The sequence below is a fragment of the Prinia subflava genome, chromosome 1 (assembly GCF_021018805.1).
Source record: "Prinia subflava isolate CZ2003 ecotype Zambia chromosome 1, Cam_Psub_1.2, whole genome shotgun sequence".
NCBI classification, from domain to species: domain Eukaryota; kingdom Metazoa; phylum Chordata; class Aves; order Passeriformes; family Cisticolidae; genus Prinia; species Prinia subflava.
Genome location: NC_086247.1, coordinates 51,396,126 through 51,421,668, shown reverse-complemented (window position 1 = coordinate 51,421,668; position 25,543 = coordinate 51,396,126). Strand labels below are relative to the sequence as shown.

General features: G+C 37.4%; 1 protein-coding gene across 11 annotated transcripts in view; it reads right to left on the bottom strand.

The window, feature by feature from the left end:
- The window catches only part of PTPRM (protein tyrosine phosphatase receptor type M), a 442,185-nt gene that overhangs the window by 66,047 nt on the left and 350,595 nt on the right, over positions 1-25,543 (bottom strand). For 4 of the 11 annotated variants that reach the window (XM_063396260.1, XM_063396276.1, XM_063396294.1 and 1 more), the window contains 3 exons: positions 25,189-25,263; positions 24,935-24,961; positions 20,248-20,435 (listed from right to left, as the gene is read on the bottom strand). In XM_063396260.1, coding sequence (XP_063252330.1) covers positions 20,248-20,435; positions 24,935-24,961; positions 25,189-25,263 — 290 coding nt within the window. The remainder of the gene's footprint in view (positions 1-20,247; positions 20,436-24,934; positions 24,962-25,188; positions 25,264-25,543) is intronic. The other 7 variants (XM_063396303.1, XM_063396339.1, XM_063396332.1 and 4 more) reach the window with 2 other exon arrangements.

Sequence of the window (25,543 nt, the reverse complement as noted above, 5' to 3'; positions counted from 1 at the left end):
ATCTCCCCAAGTGTTTGTGAGCAGCGGTAAATGATTTCACTGATGGAAACCCACAGTATGCAAGCAGCTCTTCGTACTTCACTCATTGCTTTGGTCACTCAGAGCATCTGTGGATGACAGCCTGCCACTAGAGAATATTTTCACCATCAGCTTTTCCTTCTCTGTCAGCTTCAATCACGGAGAATTACGTCCGGTTTCCAAATAATGGAATTTAAAAAAACATTTCACTGTGCCTGCCCTTGAAAAGTGTCTGTTGCAAGAGCCAATGTGAAAATCTATCTAATCAATGTAAACTGCCTCCAGCAGCTATAAAGCACTTACTGGTGTGTTACTGTAGCCTAAATCTGAACACAGAAGGAAAAAAAAAAACCCAAACTCAATAAAGACTGTTGCAAATAGAATATATTGATGTTATTGCTAAAACTCCCTTGCTGTGTTCAGATTGTTCTGGTAAAATTAAGCTGATAGTTTACATAAGGTTTTCTATGTGTGACATATAAGATGCAGATCAGTTTTAAAGCAGATACAGAATTAATAGTCTGACATACAGCAAGCATCTCTCTGATATTGTTCCCAATGCTCCTTTATGTGGTTGTTCCTCCTTGAACTGATGTAAAAAAACCCAGAAACATCCACTCAAGGGTTTGCATAGCCAGAGGTAGGAAGCAGTCTTTTTTTCCTCAGGTGAATTTAGGTTAGTCTGCATTACACATGAGAAGAAGTGTAGGAAAGCAAAAGTCTTTCTGGTCTTTTGACACACTAAACATCATACTCACTGCCTACATTAAATGTTGAAATGGAAGGGGAACTATTACCTCTTCCACTGCCTAGCTGCAGCATGCCTTAACACTCAGATTTCAAAACAAGGACTAAAACCACACAGGTAAACCTGTAAAAAGGACTGAAACCACAAAGGTAAAATCTGGTAGCTATTCCGTGATTGCAATGGCATGCTCATTTTTCAGAGACAGTGCTTTCAGTTAGTGAATTTCCTAATATGTCTTTATTTTTAAAGTCACAGGCTTTGCTACTCCCTGGACAACTAGGCAGTCTAGTCAACCTACAGCAGCACAAGGGAAGCATTCTAAAATGATCAAACTGTTTCAGTATAGTACTATGAATTACATAGGTACTTGCACCACTTATCATGAGTTAGCTCCAGTTGACAATAGCATTGGGAAATAAACACAGAATTTACTTAACACTACAGGACAAGAGAGTAGCTCCTTAGCTCACTAGAATAGAGAAGTAAATTAAATGAAAGTGACTTGTCAGTCACTGTGAAAATTGTGAAGGTGTTGCACACCTTCAGGAGCAACAGGTCGTGAGTACCAGCCACGCTGAAGGCTGTTTTTTAGATGCTAAGAGCATTTGAACAAGATAATCAAGAACATGTAGTTCTTTTTTTCCTACCCAGTTCTGTATTTGACAGTGTGTAGAGTTGCTTGGGGAAAGGACCCAGAGGATGAGGTGATCTGAGAGACTGTAGGAGAACATGTGGCATGGCTGGAACCACAACATAGACCCATCCAAATTCTTTCCTGAGATGTGTCCTCTCCTGTGGAATGGAAGTTTTGTGATCTGTGAAACTGCACATATTGGTGATTGAAATACTTTGGTACCTGAGTACATTTAGTCTCCAATAACCAATTCTCATTTGGTCTGAAATCATGACAAGGCTGCAAAAAAGACTGTCATACAGAATTCTGTAATAACTAAAGAAGAATTACTTTCTGTGTATTTTTAACACAAACTACTCATGAGATCTGTTGGTGTAACTTCTTTTCTTGCTATCTAACACCGAAGATAATACCTGAAACTCACCTGTAATATTCAACAGCAGGAATAGAAACATTTACAGATTCTGCAGAGCAGTTTAAAGATTTGACAGATAACCTAGTTTTGATAGGCTTTCAGAGCCATTTCCATTTTACCTACTTAAGTTTTAAAAACTCCATTACTTTAATTCCTTTAAAATTCTTTAAGACTATCGCATAAGGAAAGATTTTAGAAATGTGGTGAATTAGTAAGAGGACTGCAATAGAACATACAATTAAAATTCTAATTTAGAAACTTATTCCCTGGCATACTAGACAGCAATAACTTAACTTCATTAATCTTTGTGATTTATCTCCAGCAGAAAAATAGAGTATGTTGATAGGATTTCATGATCCTTTTTTATAGAAAGGACCCTCTGGGTACAATATGCACACTTGTACTGTAACCAATGTGCAGGATATATTATTTTTAACTTGTATGTAAAAGAAAATAAAGTTGGTTTCAAGCACTGCTTATTTCCTCTTATGAAAATGGATTTCCTGCTTTTGGAGGATTTAATAATACTTTTCATGTACAGCATGTGGGGTTTTCTTATCTCCCCATTCCTCTCCACCTTTTTCTTTTTCTTCACACATGCAATTAGGAGTGCAAACTTGAGCAACACTCATGACCGTAATCTGTGTAAACATAAAGTGAATGAACACAGGCTACTCTGAATACCAACTAGTTCTGTGCTTTGATAGGAAACCAGAGGAAGACATTGATCACAACACAGGCACTATCCATCCTTTTGTGGACAAAACTATCTGCATCATTATTCATTTACTGTGCTATCTCCTTGTTTCCTCCCTATGTTGTTCCAAAGGATGTAATTACATATGTTAGTTGTACACACATGAGTAAAAAATGGCGCAGAGTCGTTTACTTGTTAATGAGAAATCCTACCCCCAGGACACAGGTACTTCTTCACTACAAGGATGGTGAGGCACTGGAACAGAGAAGTTTTGGATGCCCCACCCCTTGAAGGGTTCAAGGCCAGGTTGGATGGGGCTCCGAGCAGCTAGGGAGAGAATGCCCTGTCCATGGCAGGAGGAGAGGAATGAGATGATCTTTTATGTTCGTTCCAACCTAAATCATTCTGGGGTTCTATGATTTACACAAAAAGGGCAGGACTCTAGGTCACATACAGTCCACTGAATGTATAGGTAAGGTAAATTCTAAACTGACTTCTTTATACTATCTTTGGAAGGGTAACATGTAAATATCTCGGAGGCCTTGGACAGAAAGAAAATAATCACTCTGGTCACTATGACAAGATTTGAATGAAGCCGAAATGGAGCGGTGTCTTAAAAAGTGGTATGAGGGCAGAGACATTGAATTTGAGCTAATGCAGGTTTCCAAGGTACCATTATAACCAGATTTTTCACCTCTTGTTTTTCATTTCCAATTTATTCAGAAAACTCTTTGTCAAGTCCCTTTCTGCCAGGCAAAACATCCCTTCCACAATGTCACTTAGAACTCAGAGGTACATCACTTCTAGATTTTAATGTACTCAGAATGTCAGCAGGCACATGGTTTCTAGAAACTGGTTTTAGGTACCTTAGAGCTTTTAGAACATTATTTGGAATCTTTTTGTGCACTTTCAATTTTAATTCAATAAGCTAATAAAAGATGTAAATATTTTTTCTGAGTCTAGCCCATTTTTCCTCCTAAAGATTAGCCCTTTGATATTTGATTTACTTTACAAATAATAAAAGCTTGCCCCAGGGAATGGTTTCAAAGAGCTAATGAAATATTATTAAGTAAGCATAAAGATACTATGTGCTGTGAAAAAAGAAGACAAGGACTGCAAATTTGTTCTTCCTATAGTAAAGTGAAGAGTTTGCAGTTGGTTTGAAATATAACAAAAAAGAGAAAACAAAAGGAAGAAAGAAGTAATTCAAATGAAAAATACAGAGTGAGACAAAGATGGGGAGGAGAAGAAGAAAAAAAAAAAAAAATTAGTCACCAGAAGAAAAGTCTACATTTGACTGAAGTGGTGACTTCTGTATTGCAGTCATTAATATTTTCTGTTCACTTGTGTTTTACACAGTGATTGATGAGAGCTATTTCACTTGTTCATTACATGCTATGTAATGAACAAAACAAGGCTTAAGGATTCCAAGAAACTTTTCTGAAGTGGGAAATACTTTCCATGGGAAAATGCTTCTTTTCTATGACTTGACTGACACTGTAAACCTGTGACATTCTTTGAGCAACTATATTATATATTGAAAAGAGACTATTTAATACCTGGGCTGTTCTGCTTACTGAAGATTATTTCTTATGAAAGGTGATCAACATTAAACTGCTGGACACATACACTGATAAGAAAGGTGACTTCTGACACATTTCTAGGTAATCCAGTAGTATTTTTGACTGATTTTATCTGACTACATCATTGTAATTGAGACAATACTGTGAGCTCAGAATTCACAAGAACTGCCTGACTTTAAATTATCAGCTAACCCAGGCACATAAAACCTGATAAGATCTTCAAATTCCCTGTAAGGACAAGCTGTTTGTGATTTAGAAACACATAATTTGGAAAAACCTTTAATGTAATAAAATTCCCTGAAGCAATAGAAAATGGCATGTGGAAAATCGAAACAAAAGCAAACAAATGTTGAATTTGAAAAGTGAATAAACCCCTCCCCTATCTTCATCCACATTGTAATGTACACACAGCTGATCTAACCTTTCAGAAGTGATAAAGCACCCCTCAGACTTGGCTCACTAAGTGGGCCTCAAGGGTTTCTATAAGTGTATCTCGGCTGCTCTACTTAATATAGTTTGAATAGAAGATAAGAGAGAAACAATGCTCACATAATAAGATTTTAATTCTGCTACAAGGCAACACTGACATCACATTTAACTACAAGATAAAAGCCAGAGTACACTGGCATGCACAGATGGAACACAAATATTTTGCACACTGTTGTTTTCCCTGTGGATAAGATAGAACTTTTCAAGGGAAGTAAGAGCAGTAGGGTATGCTAAAACAGATAAAGGTCTACTTGCAGTGCCCTTTCAAAAAAAGATAGCACTTCATTGTGCTGGCTCAGTACATTTTTTGATCTTCACAGGAAGCTCTGGTGCCTTGATGTCTGCTTTGCTTGTTTGCAAATACACTGTTTGCTAGCATATATGAAGTCAATCAGTCGTTCCTCTGGGCTTGACTTTTAGGCCAGCATTTTCCTTGTTCTAAAGAAGAACATCTCCCATCTAAAAGCTACATGTCTATTTACTATTGTAATTTTTTTAATTTACTATAAATTTTATTTACTATATGTCTATTCCTGGCTGGCCTCCAGTCCCTGAGCTTATCATTTGCTACACTCTCTTGCTTGTAGGCAGAGCAGTAATGGGACAGAGCAGAGCCACTGAGAACTTCCACAGCAACGGGAGGTCCCACTACTTCACTACTCAAAAGTCCTGGCTCTGGGTTTTAGAGTTATGTTTCCTTTTCCTAGACATCCCTCTGCAGGCTCTCACTCTGTAATTGCTTCCTGTCAATCATCTTCCCTTTGGACAACTGCATACTTACTGGAAACGTGGATAAAAACTTGGAAAAAATCGTGTTGGTCCTAGACAATTTCCCATCTGTCTGAGAAGCTACTCAAAGAATAATACAGAGTATTAAGAGCACATAAAGATAATCAGCATAAAAATAGTAGAGGTTGCAATGGGATTGACAATGATGACAAGTGTTGCTGTCAATTGTTAACCTAATTATTTTCAGTTTGCTCACTGTACACTGACAGACAGCAGACCTTCAATACAGCCCCAAGACTACTCGTTAGAACAAACAGTGTCTGCTTAGGCACACTAATGAAGGGCAGCAGCTCACCAACCTGAATTGCCTTATTTTGATGTTTGAAAGGTCTATACAGAACTTTCTCATTCCAAGAGAGGTAACTCTGCAGAAATTGATCAGCCAGGCTTAAAACCAGACCGTTCATTCAAATACATAATACACTGAATTGAGACTACTCAAATGACCCAGGCTCAGCTAATGGGTAATGTGTAGTGGAAGTACCCTGTGGAAGTTAACAATGAGGGAGGGACAAAAGGGGTTGCTGACCCTAAATGCTGTTATTTGAAGAGCAGTTCTGCATCATTCACCTAACATCAGGTAGGTGGTACTAATATTTTCTCAGTAGAAAAATACAATGCATATGTGACGATTCCACTACAGCATGTATCCACAGGAGCTTATTGATGGACATTTGGATTGGCCAGTTCTCTTTCCACTTTATCAGCTATTATACTCCTGATGCTCAAGTGAGAAACTCCCAAAGAGCTTTGAAAAGTCTTCTGAACTTGTACTGACCTTGTGCAATACAACGGGGAACTCTGAATGTCTCAGTGCAAATATCTCATCCTTCTTATTCATCACTCACACAGCTACATTCAGAGAATACACTCTGCAAGTGAAATAAGTACTGAAACTGACAGAAAAATAATCTATCTCCAGCAATAATGATGGAGATGGGAATTTGAGTGTCATGAGTTACTTACTGGGCAGATGTACAACAAGAATATCTCTTCTCCTCTAGTTTGGTGGCGTTTTACAATTGCTATGTACAAGTAACAGCAGAGTTTAGTAACTTAACAACCCAAATGTAATACAGCAAACAGAAGAAAAAAAAAACAAAAGAAAAAAAGGAAAAAAGAAAAAAAAAGAAAAGTGGCATTGTTTGACAAAACAGCCTTTTTTTCTAAAGGACAGTATGTTGGGGACACGAAGGTGAGTTGTTTATGAAGTAAAGAGAGCTAAGTGAAAAGTTACCAAGTCTATGTTAACACAAATGGATTATGAGACATGAAACTTAAAGAAGAAATAAAGGGTTAGTCACAAAGAGAAAATCAGTGCAAAATATTGTTTATATTCAGAGCCTTAAGAACCAAAAATGAGCAATCATAGTTCTGCACTTAGATCACACCTATGACATTATTCTGTGGACTTTTTCCTGGTGTGCAGAAACATTCTCAACATGTCACCTAGCTACTCTTTTGTTCAGATTCTGATCTTGCTGAGTATCAAAACAATTCTTCAGTAATGAAGATTGAGGTTTAATGACTTGATGTGTAATTTTGGCTTCTGCAATCTGCTTCTTGATTTTATCTTTTTGCATAAACTGAACAAAACACAGCAATTTATCAGCTACCTGTGGACATTTCAAGATTTATATACATTGCAGCTCTAGATATTTCATTCTACATTTCCTTTCATTAGAACACTGCACTCAAGCTAGATTAATTGAGGCAAGCCAACATTATAACAGCTCTGTTGAATAGCAGCAGATGCCTTTATTCTCTGAATCCCTCTATAAAACAAAACTTTAAAAAACTTGAGACTCTATATAAATATTTCCCTCAGAAGACAATACAATGATTCTAGGCATCTGTTTCTCATTAAACCAATTACTAGTTGTTTAAAATAACAACCCAATAAAGTCCATTTTTATTCGATTCATTAATAAATCTCTATGAGCCAAATTCTGCAAATGGAACAAGATAAAATGATGAAGAGTGAGCTAGATGGACAAGAGTGACCTGGCACTGAAATGTTCCCATCCTGACATTAGGTGGAATAATAAATATCCAATCTAAACATCCCCTGGCACCAACTTGACGCTGTTTACTTTTGTCCTGTTGCTTGCTGCCTGGGAGAAGAGACTCACTCTCACCTGGTTCCAACCTCATTTCAGGCAGCTGTAGAGAGAGGTAAGGTCTTACATGTCCCACTCTGCCTCCCTACCTTGTCCTAAGTCAACCTGAATCTTAGTTCCATAAGAATATATTTAAAAGTATATCTGAGAAAATACTCCCAAAAAGTATGGTTTCTTTTTTTTTTTTTTTGTATTAGGTACCTGAATTTGGAAGCTATCGTTCTTTATAACTTCACTGTATTCATAACAGCTGGCAACTAAACTTGTCATATCACTTAAAATACAAACACTTGATATGATACCAGATCAAACTTGAATTCCAGCATAAATCAAGATAATTTTTCTGTTTTTCATTAGAAGATGCTGAAACTTTTCCAGGCGTGGGCAGAAACTGCATGGTGAATGGAGTACTTCACTGCTTTATGCACATGATTTTCAGCTTTTAAAAATGTGGCATTAGTTACAATCAAAATAGTACTTTCTGTAAGTATTCTTTTTCCTTTTTCTTCATGAAAACAGAGAGGAAACCAGTCTTTTCAGTTTTTTGTGGTTTTTTCCGTATTATTGCACTATTAAGCTTGAGCACTCCAAAACACCGCTGCTCCAGACTGAAACAGTCATATGGGCAGCACTATCCAAATATTTCATGACACCAAAAAAATCATGTTACTATTACACTTCCAGATTTGTCAGTCAGGGACTCTGGCAGGGATTGAGTATACATACTAAGGAAGCACATGCAGACCTTTGTGTCAGTGTGCAGTTAGACAAAAACTTAGTAACTTCATTAGTTTCTTGGCCCTTGGAAATGACCTGTTTTAACGAAGATTCAACCTGATCCCCTACAAGATATTTAAAGCAATTCCACTGTACTATACTTCAGCTAAAAGAAAACATACTCCTAGTTATAACAAAATGAAAGACATATGATTCCCAACTAGACTGTCCTTCTACCTCAGTTAAAATGTTCAAATATCAATTAATGGCAGGAATAAAGTGTTTTTAAAAAATGTCACCAAAAAAAGAGAAACACATGGTCTCAATAACAAGAAATGAAGAGCAATCCACAAAACAGTTAAACATAAAAAAACCCTAAATCCTGCACATAGCATAGCACAGTATTTCTAGCTTTCTTTGTGTGCCAGAGATACATGTGCTTAGTAAATACCAGTAAAATAAACACAAATGCTGTGCAAAAAACTGACAAATTGAGGAAAAACATGTCAATCTCAAACCAGATCTACAATTAAACATATAAAAAGCATGAGCAATTTATGTGATTTTCCTTGTATTCAAACACTTTTGTATGTTCTAGCTACTGTCGCTTCTATAGACTTGATTCACAATGTAACCATCAAAACTTAAAATTCAAGCAGCTGATGTTATAAAAGAAGAGACAATTAAAAAGTCAGTGGCAAAACTGAAATGTGTAGAAAACTACTAGGAAAGCAGCAAGACACTGAACTTGCTTAAATGTGTTTCCCAGTGCAAAACCAAAGCAAATACTTTGGTGTGGTTTGGAAGCTCAACCTGTTTAACTTCAAAATTCAGATAACAGTGCCCCCTTTGCTGTCCAAAACATGAGAAGAAGTGGTTTTCTGCCTACACTAGGAGTTTAATTCCACTACCTCAATGTACTGTAAATAATACAGTCTCTCTTAAAAGGGTCTAATTAAGGGAAACAAGATTCTTTGCAGAATAAAGCACTGCTCAGAATAAAGGCTCAAAGGATTAGGCTTTAGCATAGCAACTATATGCATTTTATACAAAAGTATTTTACAACTGAATTTCTTTTTTTTCCCACCTTCCCTTTACAGCATCATCAAGCTGCAGCCCCAGTCCACAGCAGTGCTGCAGTCCACCAGTAAGGCAGTGGACCAGGAGAATAGCTAGTAAAAGAAAAGTAGAAAACACTGAGGATGTTATCTGACTTATGAAGCAGCAGTTTGTGTTCTTTATAAACTGAAATGGTGTTAGTTCTATGAAATTGACTACCAGTATGGGAAAAAAAGAGAAAGAATTACCATTTCACATCACACTGTTTGCTGTGTATATACAGGAACACTGACTTATTTATTTTCCTTTTTACCTGAGTTAACAGCCATACTGGGTCAAACCACAGGTCCATACAACCGATTAGTTTTTCTACAACAGAACTAGCAGCAGATGTTTACAAAAAAGTATGAAGCATAGAGCAAATAGAAAGTGAATCTTCCCCCAGCATACCCTTTTAGCTTCTAGCAATCAATGGCTTTCCTGAGCAATCTCTTCCTCAGCCAGAAACTACACAAAGCCATGGTGTTTAATAATGAATTTGTCTAGTCCATTTTTTAACCCATTTATAATTTTGGCTTCACAGCATCTTGAGGCAATGAGCTCCATGATGTAATTATGTGCTGTGTGAAAAATACTTCCTTTTGTTCATTCTAAACCTGCTGCTTAATAGCTTTGTTGGGTGCTCCTGATTCCCTGTATTATAAGAAATAATGAATAATTGCTGTTAGCATTGCAGAAGTAACACTGATCTCTGGCACAGCTCAGAATATCCTAAGGGGGTATTAGAGCAGCCAGGAACGAGTGATATTTCACTGTCCTGGAAAGAAAGTAGAGACTTGGTACTAGAGCTGATAAAGTGGCTCTGCGTTTTTTAAGGATTTCCTTACTCATATAATCTTTACATGGTTTAAAATGCCAACCTTAGGGAAACAGTGTACAACAGTGTTACACAGAGCATAAAAGCTGGAGTTGAAGTAGGACTGAGTGAATGAGCAAAACTACAAACCCGAAATGCAGAGTTTTGCTTTAGTTTTCTTTGTCCAGCTTGACAAGAGACACCAGTGGAAAACAGAAACAGCTGCAGATAAAAAAATCAAGGCTAAGTGAACAAAAGCTCAGCAGATATCACAGCCTAATACAGCGACAATGCTCTGAAATACTTTTCAAGCAAACAATACACTAAAGTGTTCTGGCAATGACTAACAGTTGACAGCACATGGAGGAGCAATACTGGGATCACAAAAGACTGAAGAACTGTTGCATGCAGACTTTCTCAAGATTTAAAAGCATGTGTCTCAACTTGCCAGTCATGCTTAGATTCAGAGGACTTAGGAAGGACATGAAAAATCTAAAAAGAGCTTTGCACTACAAACCTTCCCCATCTATTTAAGTCCCCTCTGCTCTTTTCTAACTATTCATGTGGGGTTGGAGGTAGCTGCTTTTACTGGATCTGACCAGTAAGGATCCTTTTAAAAGATCTGACCTACCTTTCTAACATTTGTTATGTCATACTGGAAGTCTGTTGCTTGGCCATCATTTTTGGCAAAGAAAAGCAAAGTGATGGTTCAGGTAGATATTTAATGTAATCAATCTGGTAAGGGTAATATTATCTCATATCAAAAGCTCTGTGGTACAACCAAGTATTTAAGCATCAAAGGCAAAGTATTCCTGCTGTCATCTCCCAGACTAATCAGAAACTATGCTTACTTCAGGAACTAATAATGCACTGTGTGGAAGTTCCACCATCCCAAAGCAAGCAGTAGGAGGCATTCTATTCAGAAAGGAACCCTGTAAGCATAGGACAGACACAAAAATCTACAATTTCGTGTGAAGATCTTATGCCCCCTTTAGAGCAGGCTCCCTCTGTTAGCCTAAGGCAGTCACAGCTATGTCTGCCTCTGAACAGCCCCATCACGGTGCTCAAGGAAGGTCCTCACTTCTTTTTATTCCCTTTGGTGTGTGGTGTAAGAGCAGAAATCGCCTGTCTCTTGGAGACACAGAAATCTCTCTTGTAGATACAAGAACTTCTTTTCTGTAATATATTAAGAACAGTTATCATAGCACAGGCGAACACCTTAAAGCTAGGTGAGCAATAACTGAGCTCAGCTGATTTTGACAGCAACATTATTTTTGACAGCCATTTATTTTTAACACAGACCAAAGCAGAGCACTGTCAGTCATGAATCTTTTTAACATCTTAAGGGGAAGAAACTGCACCATTTTTGTGGAAACATATTCAAGCTTCTTAACCATTATATGAGCATGTCTATGATGTCTTGTGTGGCTTCCATTTATGTAAATAGTAAAATGTAAAACAGGAAAGAAGGTATATGCAAAGTGACTTCAAAACAGTCCATTAAATCCCTTTAAAACCAACTGAACTTAAACATGTGCTTAAGATCCTCTCTGTCTTGACTTCCAAACTGTGTTGTAGACCTAAACCTTACAGCTTTTGTGTGTGGATTTATGTCAAGTGACTCCGACCTGCTGTTTCTGTCTTGTGGAGAACTCTCAATATTATGAATTTTCATCAGTCTTGAACTTAGCTGCAAACCCAGTAACTCAAATAATTTTACATGGTTGATGCTGCCACCATGCCACTTCTGAAATACTGACTCTCACTGACAGTATTTCAGAAGCCCCCAAAGCCAGCCTGCTTTTCCCTCTGCTCACTTCTGGGCTGCTTTGTTTCCATGGGTACTCTCACTTCACATCAGCTTTGCCCTGGAGGCCGATTTTCTGCCCATCCTTACCCTGCTGATCTTTGCCTGACCAAGTTACCTGCATCTTCTCACAGCTGTTTAGCAGGCCATGTCCCCTACACCTCTGAAATTACTTGCTGTGGACCCAGGGCAACCTCACTGTTAAATGATAAGACAGATGCACAGCCAGGCAGCTCCAAAAACAGCGCAGCCCCACAACAGTGCAGGCAGGGGCCTGCACACAGAGACCTGGCGTGGGTAACCAGGGGAGCAGCTATCACACAGAGACAGAGGCAATGGCAAGAAACCAGCAGGAGAGAAGCTTGCCAGCCTCCATGTCTGCCCAATTACGACCTGGCAGGTCTTCAGTGGACTTAACACTTCCCGCAGACTCTTTTGGGCCCATCAAATCAGTATGCTGTAACAACAACAACAAAATCATTCCTGCTAGAAAATGATGAGCATCTATTTCATTGACAGGACAATCACTATAGCACTACAGGAAACATGGAAGAAGTGGTCATGTATTCCAGACAGACAACTTTTTAAATGATACTCTGAGCCACAGGCTAAATAAAAAGACAAATTTTCATTTCCTGAAAAATTTGTTAGGGCTACTTCACCTGATTTAAAACAAAAGCACTATAGAAAATATTGCATATTTTACATACGCTGTGGATAAACTGATGCTAAATGAAAATTCCAATTGCTAAATTATGTTAATTCGATTTGAAAAGTGTTCCTCTCACTTTACAAACAGCCAGTAATAATGCTCTGGTCATGAGACCAGCAATGGACTAAAATGCCTAATTATCAGTAGTGAATAAATGCAATCTATAGAAAACACAGAGTGTATATATAATTAATAGATTATAATTGCATTTAACATCATCTGCATAATTTAAAATAGAATAACTACATGACTGATTTTTTATGTCTTTTTAAAGGGCACTAATAAAATATGAAGAAGGTAAGAAGGCTTATATGAGCAGGAAGTAATGAATAATATCTTGAACATTAAAACACAATATATTATTCTGTGCACATAAATTGGACCAATTCATTTTTGCAGGTGCAATGGGAAAAGTATGGTACATCAGCACTTTTCAAAAGTAAATAATATGTTAACTAAAGAAGGGATTACAGATTCTGATCAAATATTCAATGTCTTACTTGAATAATTAATAAGTCAGGCTGGTGCAAATATGCAGCAAATAGCCTGCAACATTTCAAAAACTTACCTTTCTTTCAAATCATACTTGTCACTAGCATTTAGAATGTTTAACCTATCACCTTACTGCTGTGAGCATTAAAGCCATTCTTGCAGATTTCCCTCTGGAAACTCACATTATGACTGAAATGATGTTCAGTGGCCTCATTTAGTTTCCTACTGTCGTGCTCAACAGCCCATAACAATACATAGATTGGCTGAATCTGAAATTAAACCCTGATTTTAACAGGTACAGAGAGAGCATAAATTTGATACTAGCAAAAGCATAGTAGCAAGATCAGCTGGCAAAAATGACTTCACTAATGGAAACCAGAGTAAATTATACTGAGAAGTCTGCTTAGTACAGTTTGACTTCTCTCAGCCTGCGGCTGCCAAAGGGGATGAAGACAAGACAGGCAGGAGAATAATGTCCAACAGATTTCACATGCTGTAATGGTGGAATGATGTGTGTTTGTTATTAATAAGACTACACATTTGTGTACATCCAAACATAGGAAGGAAGCAGTAGGATGGAAAAGGTTAATTCTTTCCATTAATATTATATAACCCCTGTGTTAATTACTTGGACTTATCACATGTGGATACAGGATTTTCAAAGATCTGCTCAGTACTGCATTGACAATAATCACTGAGACTTGGAAACTATTTCTTTTATTGCTTCAGTTTTACATTGGCCATGTCCACAGATCTTTCCAGAATAAAATGAGAAAGATTTTGCAATGTCTTCAGAGAATGAAAGATCCTAATTATGGAGGCATAGGTCAGGAAAAAGGGGAGGAAGATTAAAACCAGTTTTGAAAGATTACTGTGATGGCTGGACTCAAGATGGGAAAAAACCCCAAAACCTCCTAAAGCAAATCAAAACTTTATTACCATGGGATAATGATGTGCCAGAGGCACATCCACAAAACTGCATGCAATAGTTAAAATTATCCAGTTTAAATGCTTATGTAGATGCACTCATTAAGGATCAGGAATAACATCAGAGGTGCTCATCATGCTTTAAATTAGCATTAGATTTTCAGTACAGCTATGCCGAGATATGAAACAAATGTCTGCTAAATATCTGATCATGGAAAAGACTCCCAGGGCATTTTCAGGACCAAGAAAAATGACATGTTACAGCACATCTTTTCTTCCTGACATATTTTGTACTCATTTGTATGTTTACCTCAGCATGAACCAGGACTACCAAACTCAGTAGAAACAGCAAATGATTGAAACAGCTGCCAGAGTTTCTACATAAGAACAACCTGCACTCACTTATCCATCCGATTGATCAGCTTAAGAATCTATATCTCACGGTTTTTGAGTGGATCAACACTTTTCTGAGTGGATCAATACCACCAGTGCCTGTTCTAACTGCTTAGAGAGATACAATGGTCATCAAAGATGCACTTTAAAGCTACCAGGCTTTCTTTAAAGCACAGTCTAAACTTTACATACAAGACTCATGAAGAAAAAAATTTGGCTGAATTATGTATCCTTGTTCTGGTTAGGTGTCTTTGCTGCCTAAGATCACACACATTTCAGACTGTTTAGGCTGCTGAGAAGGAGAAATCAAGAGGTCCATAACCAAGTAAATCACAGACTGATCAGTACCAAAAATAGCTGAATCACAGCATGAGCAAACAGCTGCCTACATCCCACTGAGAGTAATCCTAAGGATACTGAAAGTGTTCTAGTCTGTACACCTCTGCAATTTTATTATTCAAACAGATAAAAAGCACAAAGCCTTTATAATGAAGCCATGACCTGCCTAAATCTATTTTCTGTGATAAGAATAAATTCTAATTAAACCTGCTTAAACAAAACAAATTAGAGAGCTGTTTCTGCATATACATGCACTTTTATTGAAATTGGAGGAGAATGCATTTAGGAAGAGTGGGAGAGGAAAACAGTGTGATTTAGAAAGTTGTGGGACATCTTGATCACTGGGCAGTTAACCACATTGTGACATAAGGCAGTGTCACGTGAATGATAATAAGCACTGTGATAGAATTTCTCATCCATGTGAAATCTGTTAAGAAGAGAAATTCAGGGTGATAAAGGATAGGTTTAGAATTGCATAAAGCTCGCTGACAACAACAGACATTCAGCAAACTAAGTGTCCTTCCTCTGAATGGAAAAAAATCCCAAACTGCCATACAGTTAAAATTGTTGACAACTGATTCTTGCTGATCAACAACTGGAAGTCACCCATTCTTCTATAAGACTTAAACAGATATTGCCGTGCACTGGGAAGCTGTCACTACTCACATAGGCTATTCATTCATTCACTGAATGAATGTCATTCCAGGTTTGGGATTACTTTATTTCAACAATTTGGTATTGATCTGGAGTACCTTAGTATTTACAAACCAAAACATGCTTTGTGGATAAACATGAAGTTGCTCATTTTTACTGCCTCTTTCAACCTCCCTACATATGATCTCCACAGTGCCAAGTCTTCCTGTGCTCAAGTGTCTGGGATAATCCCAACCAGGAACAAGTTACCTGGTATTGTTGGAAGGCTTTTGCAGATCCCACAGCAGTGTGAAGAAAGTGGTTAATAAAGGAAGAGCACCTGCTTCATATAAAGGACCTCTATATCCCTAATTGTTGGGGTTATCCCTCCTTGTGGATGAGAGAACACTTCCACAGATAAGAACATAGAGAGAACAAGAGAACACTTACATAACCCATAGCTTAACCAAAGCACCACAACTTTCCAATATTAAAGATTAACAGTGGAACTGGGCATTCTGCGATTCTTCTGAGCTCCATCCAAACAGATGAAACTTGAAAAAAAACAATGGATGAATACTTCTAATAATTTTGCATGCCATTTTCACAAGTTCCCACTATTTCACTTTTATCTCTATCTCTGTTACATTTATAATCTCCAGTGAGTTTTCTTCTGTATTACAAAAACAGAAAGAGAAGAAACAGTTACCTACTCCTGATTCTTGAAGACACTGATGCTGTACTTCCTGTATTTACACTATGGATTAATGCTCCCATCCTCACCCAATGTTCCAGGGTCTTTCTGTTTTCTGTGTAACTTGTGTCTTGTGGGATAGAAAATAACCTGCACTGATTGTGGTACTGGCAGTCTCAGCTGGTGTTGCAGAATATCAAATGAAATCAGAGAAAAAGCTGTGATAAAAATGTACAGGTTGGAGGTGGGAAAGATTAGTTGGAGCCACAAGAAACATGCAAGAAAAATAGGGCCAGCTGGGTCCTACCACTAGCTATAATAACATATCATTAAAAAAATACTCAATTTTCCTACTATTATCAAGATTTCAGAACAGGACCCCAGAAGCACAAGCCTTAAAAATGTCACGTGGCAGCAAATTTGTCTTCCAGCTGGAACCAAAGAGAAAGAAAAGATGCGACTGGAGACTGGGTATGAGTGACAGGATTCTAGTCTGTTAGGGCTTTGCATGACAGCAGAAAATGGAAATTATATCAGACTTCTTTCAAAGTCACACATTATTCTAAGAGTGATTTGGAGAAAAAAGAATCCCAAGGTAGGCAACCATGGGGCAAACATCCTCCATGCAAAAATTCTTGCTTTTCTGCAATACCTTCTGCCTCTCCAAACAAGGATCTGTATTTCTAATGGTTTTAGAGGGTTTTTCCCCCTATTTTATTTCTAAAAGCCATTTTGTATTTATCTCAGATATTCCACTGGCCAATGAAATTTTTCCAGCCAGTTGGGTTTTACTGATGATTACCACATCTACCTTAGCATATCTACACTAGCATATCTTCTGAAGTTCCATTTAAATGAATATACTGCTATTAAAACAGAATTTCTTTCATACCCCCAATTATTTTTAACACTCATCTCCAAATTCTCTTTAAATTACTCATTTTTTTTATGATCACCTTTGATGACAATCACCCAAGGTACAGCTGAACAATGGCCATGGCCAGATAACCTCTTTTTAAATACTTTTACCAATCTGTAACAGGTGCTCAGAAGTGCTAAACTGAAATTAATTGTTGAACACACATTAGATAACATATTTCATGTTCCTGACCTTGACAGGCACCTTGAGCCCATAGTCATCTAATTAACTATGATAATTTAGACCTTAGTACAGTTAAATTGGTACAACACATCAGAATGAAGACCATGCGGCACAGAAGGAACATATTGAGTGCAGCTTATCTTGACAGTATACAACATTACTGTATTTGAAATAGCATTGGTTAGTGATACAAAATATTTTCTGGACTGAAACAGTTAACTGCCAGAAAACCTCGAGAAAGGATGTGCTCGACAGAAGGGGAAGAGAGGGAAGATGAGACAGATGACAGGGAGGAAAGCCTTAAAGATAAAGCTACATGGAAGAAGCTTTTTTAAGATTCTGTTATTGACACAGTCCTGTTAGTGACAGTAAGTGAGGCTGATCTGAGCAAGACACCCTTTGCAAATTTTGGCTTTTCAAAGGAACCTCTGGTTTTGAGATAATGGAAACTCAGAACTCCCTGTCATGGAACATAATGTGAAATTGATTTTTCAAGGCTTTATCTACACAAAGTTGCACTGGTTTAATTAAAGGTGTGTTTTAAAATCAATTTTGTTAAAGCAGTCCAAGCTCCTGTGTGGACACTCTGAAATCGATTTGGAACTGTCTTCTGTCAACTAACCTCAATTTGGCAAAGAACCACTTTACACTGAGTAGTCACCAATTTAAGTTGATCCAAAAACAGGGTTAAAAATAAAACTTATCTGAAATTGCAAGGCTTTAATGAATTTATCTATTTCCGCCCTAGCTATGCCAAGCCATGCTGGTCTCCAGGAGCCTAATTGATCTGTTTGAAGCAGATGAACTCTACTTGGATTTATGGCCCTTTGACAGATGGATGCTTTTGAGAAAGGATATAGTGAAATCCCTGTGAAAGTACCGAGTCTAAAACCAAAAGGTGACAGGTGTAAGGAGGAAGAAGTAATGAACTGAGGAAACCACTTTCCCTTTTCTAGTTACTTTGTTTCTTTAACGCAGAAAGATGAGCAAGGAGGCTCCCTCATGACCAGTAAAAGCTCTCCTACGCTGTGGTACTGGGGAACAGATTAAATAATCCACCATCAGCGTAGGGGTGCTTGGGAAATCAGGCCAATGTTAGCCTATCAGTCTGACATTTACCACCACTGGAACCAAGCTAAAAAGTCTCCTTTCTTAAGGGTCTGGCAGGGGATGGAAAGGATTTTAAAGATCCACTGCAGATTAGCTATGTGGAAACTTCCCCCAGTTTAAGGATTTCTGTGCAATCCTGACCATTTGCACTCCACTAGGCTGCAAATGAAGTTCTGCACTTAACTCCACAGCTTACAGAAATGCATTCGTGTTCTTTCCACAGCCGAGAAACACATGGGAAGGCAGGCAGAGAGGGTGGTACCAGCGTGGCCCTCAAGACACGTCTGTGTGTGCTCTGGTTCTACAGACAGGCACAATATCCGTCTCTGCAGCCAAGAGCAAGGGCCTGATCCTACTTGTTCTCACAGGAGAACAAAAAGGTAAAATCCTGCAAAACAGGGTGTTCCTTCAAGCCCCTGAGTATTGTGAGCTATGCTCAGCATCCCGAGTGGGTAAACCCTAATGCAGAGCTGAGCAGTAAGCAAGTAAGTACCAGCCTGCCATTGCCCAAAGATGATTTTTCAACATTTATCCTTTGTGTCAATTATCCTACACCAAAAAACTTGTGCATGACACCAACAGGACTTAAAATTAAATATTTTTACTTAGTGAACTATAGCACAAATTATTGAGAATAGTGGCCCTAATTATTAAGTTTTATATCAAAGCACTTAAAACTATGCATGACAGCAAGTGCTCTGTGTGTCCTTGCTCCTAATGGGCAATGTGCTACTTTACTTTCTGTTCTGTTCCACAGATTTATTTTCAGAGCGAATCCTGTGTGAATTTCTCCTGAATCAAACTCTTTCCCTGGTGAGACTATAAAATCCTGCTGTCTTGTTAGAGCAAAAACGATCTATGAGACTTCATTCAAAACAAATCCCCTGTCAAACTATTTCTTCCTTTTCATTTGGACATTTATCCTTCTGATAATACCTAAGGAAGAAATTCTTTTGTTATGTACTTCAATTTTGTAAGGAAGACAGTATCAGTCTGACAGAAATGTAAACAAAGAGATTTGCAACCTTTGCAGTGCTAGAATATACTGGGCAGTCATTCATTGCATATGGAGGAAAACCAGCATTACTGCAGTAGTTCAATAGAAAAAACCCTCCAGTATATGACTGGTTATAGTGCATTCTGATTATAACAGTTTCCATATATAAAGAGGAGTTTCTCAGTTCCAGCTTCACTATTTTAAGTCCTCCTTCCCTCCCATTATTAACAAACTGCACCTTGATGTACTGCATCTACTGGTGTTAGTCATGACTACACCTACTGTCTGTAATGGGATGCCATTCATCAGCTTAGTAGGCTGAAAATTAAGTGATTTTCCTGGAAATTGTTTCTCAGCAGAATCATCTGATCCACTGTAGTTAAAAAGCCATGTCATTGGTTGCACTATAAATTCCATTTTACGGTCTTGATTTTATTTTTTTTTAATAAATTAATTGTACTTTTCCTCTAGGCTTAATGCTGGTATAAAAGGTTTTGGCTGATGAGCAAATCTTTTCCAAACACAAGAATTTTCAATTCTATCACTTTTAAATAACAGTGGCATAAAAAACCTCACAGGAACAAACTTGTTTAAGTCAGCCACACAAATGAAAGTTGACAAGTGATTAGGTCCTCCTGGGAATGAATTGTTTTCTATGTTCCAGGGGAAAAAATGTCATCACTGACTTTGGAAGTGGCCTGAAGCATGGGTTTTGTAAATCCACTACAAATACCAGTTTAAACAATTATATATTTAAGCAATTTTAGTAACACGAAGCTGGCGTGACGAAGTGTGAAGTTCAGAAGAACACAATCTCGGTAAAATGCAAGCAGTATGCACATTCATAAAAACTCAGCATCAGACACATACGACCAGTGCTGCAGAAGCCATAAGAATCCTTAGAGCTGACACTTACCTCATACTCCTCTTTAAACCCGTAGCCTTCTGCACACTTCATCTGGGTGATGTGCTGCAGCAAGTCAGCTACACGGATGGCTGGATGGAGCTGTCCAGTCTGGTAGGGCACATCCACTGGATCTCTCTTCTTATAGGTATGGGACTGGACCAGGCTGCTTGTGTCACTGGCCATCGTGTGGGTTTCATCTAGGAAAAGAGCACCTCATCATGTACTGGCTCATTTTCACTTCTTAAAAGAAACAGAAACTACAAAGATTTCTAGAGGAATGGCAGAAATCTGACACCACCAGCATTGGTTCTGTCTGTGAAGGCTACACCAGAAGAACAGTAAATCCATGAGCAGTTTACACACGGAAATTGCAAGACTGATTGGAATGAGGCAAAGTCCATAGTTCTACAATGGAAGCATTGCAGAGCAGTCCAAACTCTAACATTGTTTTAAATATTGCTAGCTGATTGCAAACAAATTTTAAAACAGGCATTTCATTTTAAACTGCATAGAAGTTTCATTCTGAAACTTCAACAAGTCCCATGGAATGAAACTGGACTTGTGTTTTCTCATAGACTATTAAAGTGTTGTATTTTACACTGTAAATTTAGAGCAAATGTTTGGAGTGAGCAAAATAAAAATATGCACAAAATGGTTTATGGTTTCATCAAGCTAGGACTGCAATGGAAATGTAGATCTTAAAACGACACTTGGAGACGAACTACAAGAGGACAAATGCAAAGGATCATCTGGTAAGGAAAAAGAGTCTTGACTGACTGCTGAACATGCTTTAGGACCACGGTGTATCATGAGCCACCACACTAGGCATGGAATGTTATATGTCAACTGACATGCAAGCCAACAAACAGGAGACCCCCGTGGGCTGGTTAAATTTTTATGAGACACATACTTCTCCCAACCCTCCACATCTCTTCCATGGGGCAAATGGGCAACTTACCATTGATTGGCACTTTTAAGAAGATACATATCAGGAGAAAAAAGAGGAGGAGAAAAAGGAAACAGGGCATAAGCAACAGTACTACATTAATAATTACAGGTAATTTTATGGTTTTAATTTAGTCTTTACAGAATGATTCCCTAAATAAGTCAGATTCTGATCTCAGTTTCACAATAGAAATGAGATTTACTAAAACCAAGGTATCATACTGTGAGTCAATTCACACAGACGAAACTGAGATCAAAACCTGTACTTGGAGGTAAATAGATGTGAAAGTGCACTCTGCCTAAGGAAGCAATATGACTTGCTTCCAGTATAGATGGAATTCTAAAAATTTATTCAGACGTGACAAGAGGAAAAACCCACCCTAAATTCTAAGGTCCAAGAAGCATCATAAATATTTTATCTGTTTACTCAAATTATAATATATCTTACAGTTTTTTAATTTTAACAAAAACTGTTAATATGGTGCTTTGACTTATTCAAACTATTCCTCTCTGACTGAACATTGAAAAAAAATCTTTATAATATTCATAAAATAAGGTATTTGTAAAAAAATATTACTTTGTAAAATAAGCCATATGAAAGGGAAGCATTAAAATAATATTTCCACATTAATAAGTTAGATATATTGTAGCAGAAAGTTCCACAAATACTCTGTATGAAAAGGTCCCAGATTCTCACATACACACCAAAAATACTAACACACCTTGTTAAAAGTGAGATTCTGGTCACTGAAAATGGATGTTAAAGCCAGATAGCTCAATGAATCATATTTCAAAGATGGTTTGAGGCTCTCTCAGTTCCCACTAAGACAAATGAAATCTGGTGCTCACTAAGCATACAGTCAGTATGAACTGTGCATTGACACCTAAACCAAAAACAGCAGAGAAAAATGTATGGATATGAGTATGGCCATTTCACTCCTTTGTCTGCCAGTCTGCTAATCTGGTCTAATGCAGAGGAAAGGGATTCATCTTTTAGTCATAAAATTTTACAACTTTTGTCTGATGTGGTATAAAATTGTACTGCAAAGCACCCTGGGATGCATGGCATGAAGCGTGGTATACAAGTATAGGTACAGTATGTTGCTGCTGAAATGGCACCTGAAAACTACAAGGTGGCTAAGACACAAAAGACAAAAAAAAAGTGTAGAAAGTTGATAATGATTTTTTTTGTTGCTTATTTTAATTTTAGAAACAGGTTAGAAAACTTGAGAATTTTTTTCTTTTTTGCAGACTGCAAAGTTCTTTGCAACACAGACTGTTAGTAACTAAGATGAAGGCAAAGTTATCAGAGTCTTTTACTATGCAAGCATCAGTTTAATCCTTATCAATCTCTTTCCTGCAAGCTCCCTAGTTCTAGACTGATTTTCCTCTCTCAATTTTTTTAATCTGTTATAGCTGCATTAACACAAAAGGAGTTATCATTTAAGCCTTTTTAAATGAAGTGTTTTTAATCTTTGGTTTATATAGTACATTAGGAGCCACGTATATCACAGATTTTTATTTTGCCTCTGAGCATTGTATCATGAGCTTTTCAGGCTGTCAGTTTTTCAAAGAGTAGGCTCCTCCAGATGCAGTGTCCATGTGCAAAGGGAAGTTTGCCTGGCTTAAATACTCCTAGAGCTGCAGCTGTCCTGCTGTACACTTACCCATTCCTATACAACATTTACTTAATAATATATTTTGGAAACAGTAAGTGTGCTGTGGCTTTTCTATCAGGTTTTGAAAGCTGAACTCAACCATTCACCAGACTTGTACCTTCCTCAGGAGGTCACACTGAGAAGATCATTTAGTTCTTACTACAGGCTTGATACTGCTGTTTAAAACAACTTCTTTGGACAGCGGAAGACAGCAAGAGCAGGTTTTACTTGTAATTAAAACCCTGCATACTTTGTTAACAGCTCTTGTTATTTATCTACCAGCTCAAGCATAGTTAATTTGATTTACCTCAGATACAACCCTACTTCTGTACAGACAGTCACAAACACATATTAGGAGAGAGATCTGATCTGAATGGAGCACCATTCATAAAACAGTACTAAATTTTTAACATGTAAAGTTACAAAAAATTTATTTTAGGCAGTGAAATAACCAAAATATTTTCTGAGATGTAAAGGACAGGTTTGTTGTAGTAGGTCATAAAATACACACCTAACTAATTAGAAGATTTTACAGACTTAGTAAACTCAGAGAATTTGTTTTTCCCAGTGTGTGTTTGCCTGATTGCTGAATTACTTGCTTAGAGATTATTTCTTGGGGGGATAAAAACTAACGAATAATTTTACCATTGTTATTACATAGAAAAGAATCACAAAAAATAACCAAAGAAAGCATTAACTAAATGATACAGATAAGATATCTCAAAGTTTTTCTCCTGATAATAGTACTTTCCTCCTTGCCCACCCACAAGGTCAGAAAGAACATCTACTGCATGAAGCGTTGAATGAATGCTAAAGCACACAAAAAAATCTTAACATCTCAGGCAGTTAAAAGGCACTGCAAATTTCATTTGCATGCAGATTATTACATTGTTACAGTCACTACCATTACCTTCTTCCAGATTTACATAATGTATAAAACCAGGAAAGTTCCTTCTCAAAGTTATCACACTGAAGTGCACTGCACTAAATATTCTTTCACAATAACAAATTTTCAAGATCACCTTCGTAAACTTTTACTTCTTATATGCTTCATTCTGTGCCTATCTAAGCCTGTTTAACTTACAGTTTAAGGACAAGAATCACTTAAGGGCATTTAAATTTTTTAAAGTGATTGGAAAAAAAAAAAGAGGAGAAAGGAAATATTTGTTTTGAAAATATAAATTGAAAAATGAGTAAATAAACAGACTTAACACTTGAGGAGTTTGACTTCCAGCTACAGTGCACTGTTATGCCTTGAATTACTATTAAAAACTGCCTTTGTTTAGTTTAAAGTTAGCACAGGAAGGAGGTGTAAATGAATACAAGCCATGAAGGGGTTAGAGTTGTGCACTGAAAATGCAATAGCACCTCATGCTTACTGTTTATCACTGTGCAGAAACCTCTCTCTTTTTGACACTGGACAACAGAAAACTTTCCTCTATTACAAGTGGAAATGATTTCTGTTTTAACTGTATGTTTTTAACCTACAGTTTTACTGTTTCATTTCATCCCTGTGACACCTGATGCACAATAAACTCACTATATAATAATGATGCACTATATACTCAAGTGTCATGTTATCATTTTGCTGTTGAAAACACCATCTCCTCTCTGAAACTTCACTTTTTGACAAGCATGTCAGAAACTCTGCAGTTTTGTCAGAAGACATGATAGCCGGTAGATGGTCAGAACTGTATTTTGTCTGATTTTCTGTATCCTGAGAAGTTTAACTAGGAAAAAGCTATTTTTAAGAAGTGACATTTTCAGTTCTGTGATAAAACAGAAAAAAATGAGGAAAACTATTTCAATTGCTGCTATAATCAAATTCTTTTGTGTCACTCCAAATACATGCATAAACATTTTCTTGCAAATCCACGTATTAAAATAATTTCTGTCTTTTCTCCCCTGACTTGCACTGTGACAGTAGTAATCAAACCTGATAACTTCCCTTAGCACCTCAGTGTAGCCAAGTCTACCAACCCCTCCCTTCAGCATAAAGCTCCAGCATTTTGCATACTATTGTCTGCTCCCCAGGAACTGCAACTTCCGAAATTACTGCAGCAATAAACTTTGATAAAGGGAAATGTTCTCACCTAAAATTGCAGTTGGCACAAATGGATCTGTCATACATCATAAGCAGGTCAATGCAGGAAAGGTAAAAAGAGAGAGAACAGTAAATGATTGATACATGTTCCTGAGTTTTCTTTCAGAAAGCTACTGTTAGCAACCAGTACGTTTCTTATATATACATTAAATGCTGATGGCAAGAAGTATAATAACATAAATATGTATGCTTTTATTTTGGAAAGGTCTACAGAGGGTGGAAACCAAGAAAAAAACTGGTTACCTGGGTAGTAAGAATTAGGCACTGTTGTGCTCAGTGTGTTAGTTTTCATTGTAAATGAAGATGGTGAAGATACAGCTGCAAAGAGAAACAAAGCTGGTTAGAGACAGAGATATGATATGCAGCTACTGAAGCTGAGTGACACAGCAGATGGGATTGACCTGACTTAAGAGTTCATCCTGCTGTGCTTCTTGCACTGGAATCAGGACCTAGGGAAAACCAGGCAAGTCTATTGAATGAAATAGCTCACTGAATTTGATCAGTTCTCTAAAAAGAAGTGTCATTGGAGAAAGCATTTTGATTGCTGACAGGAAATACACCTCTTAAATCACAAGATTAGACTGAATACTGATGCTTG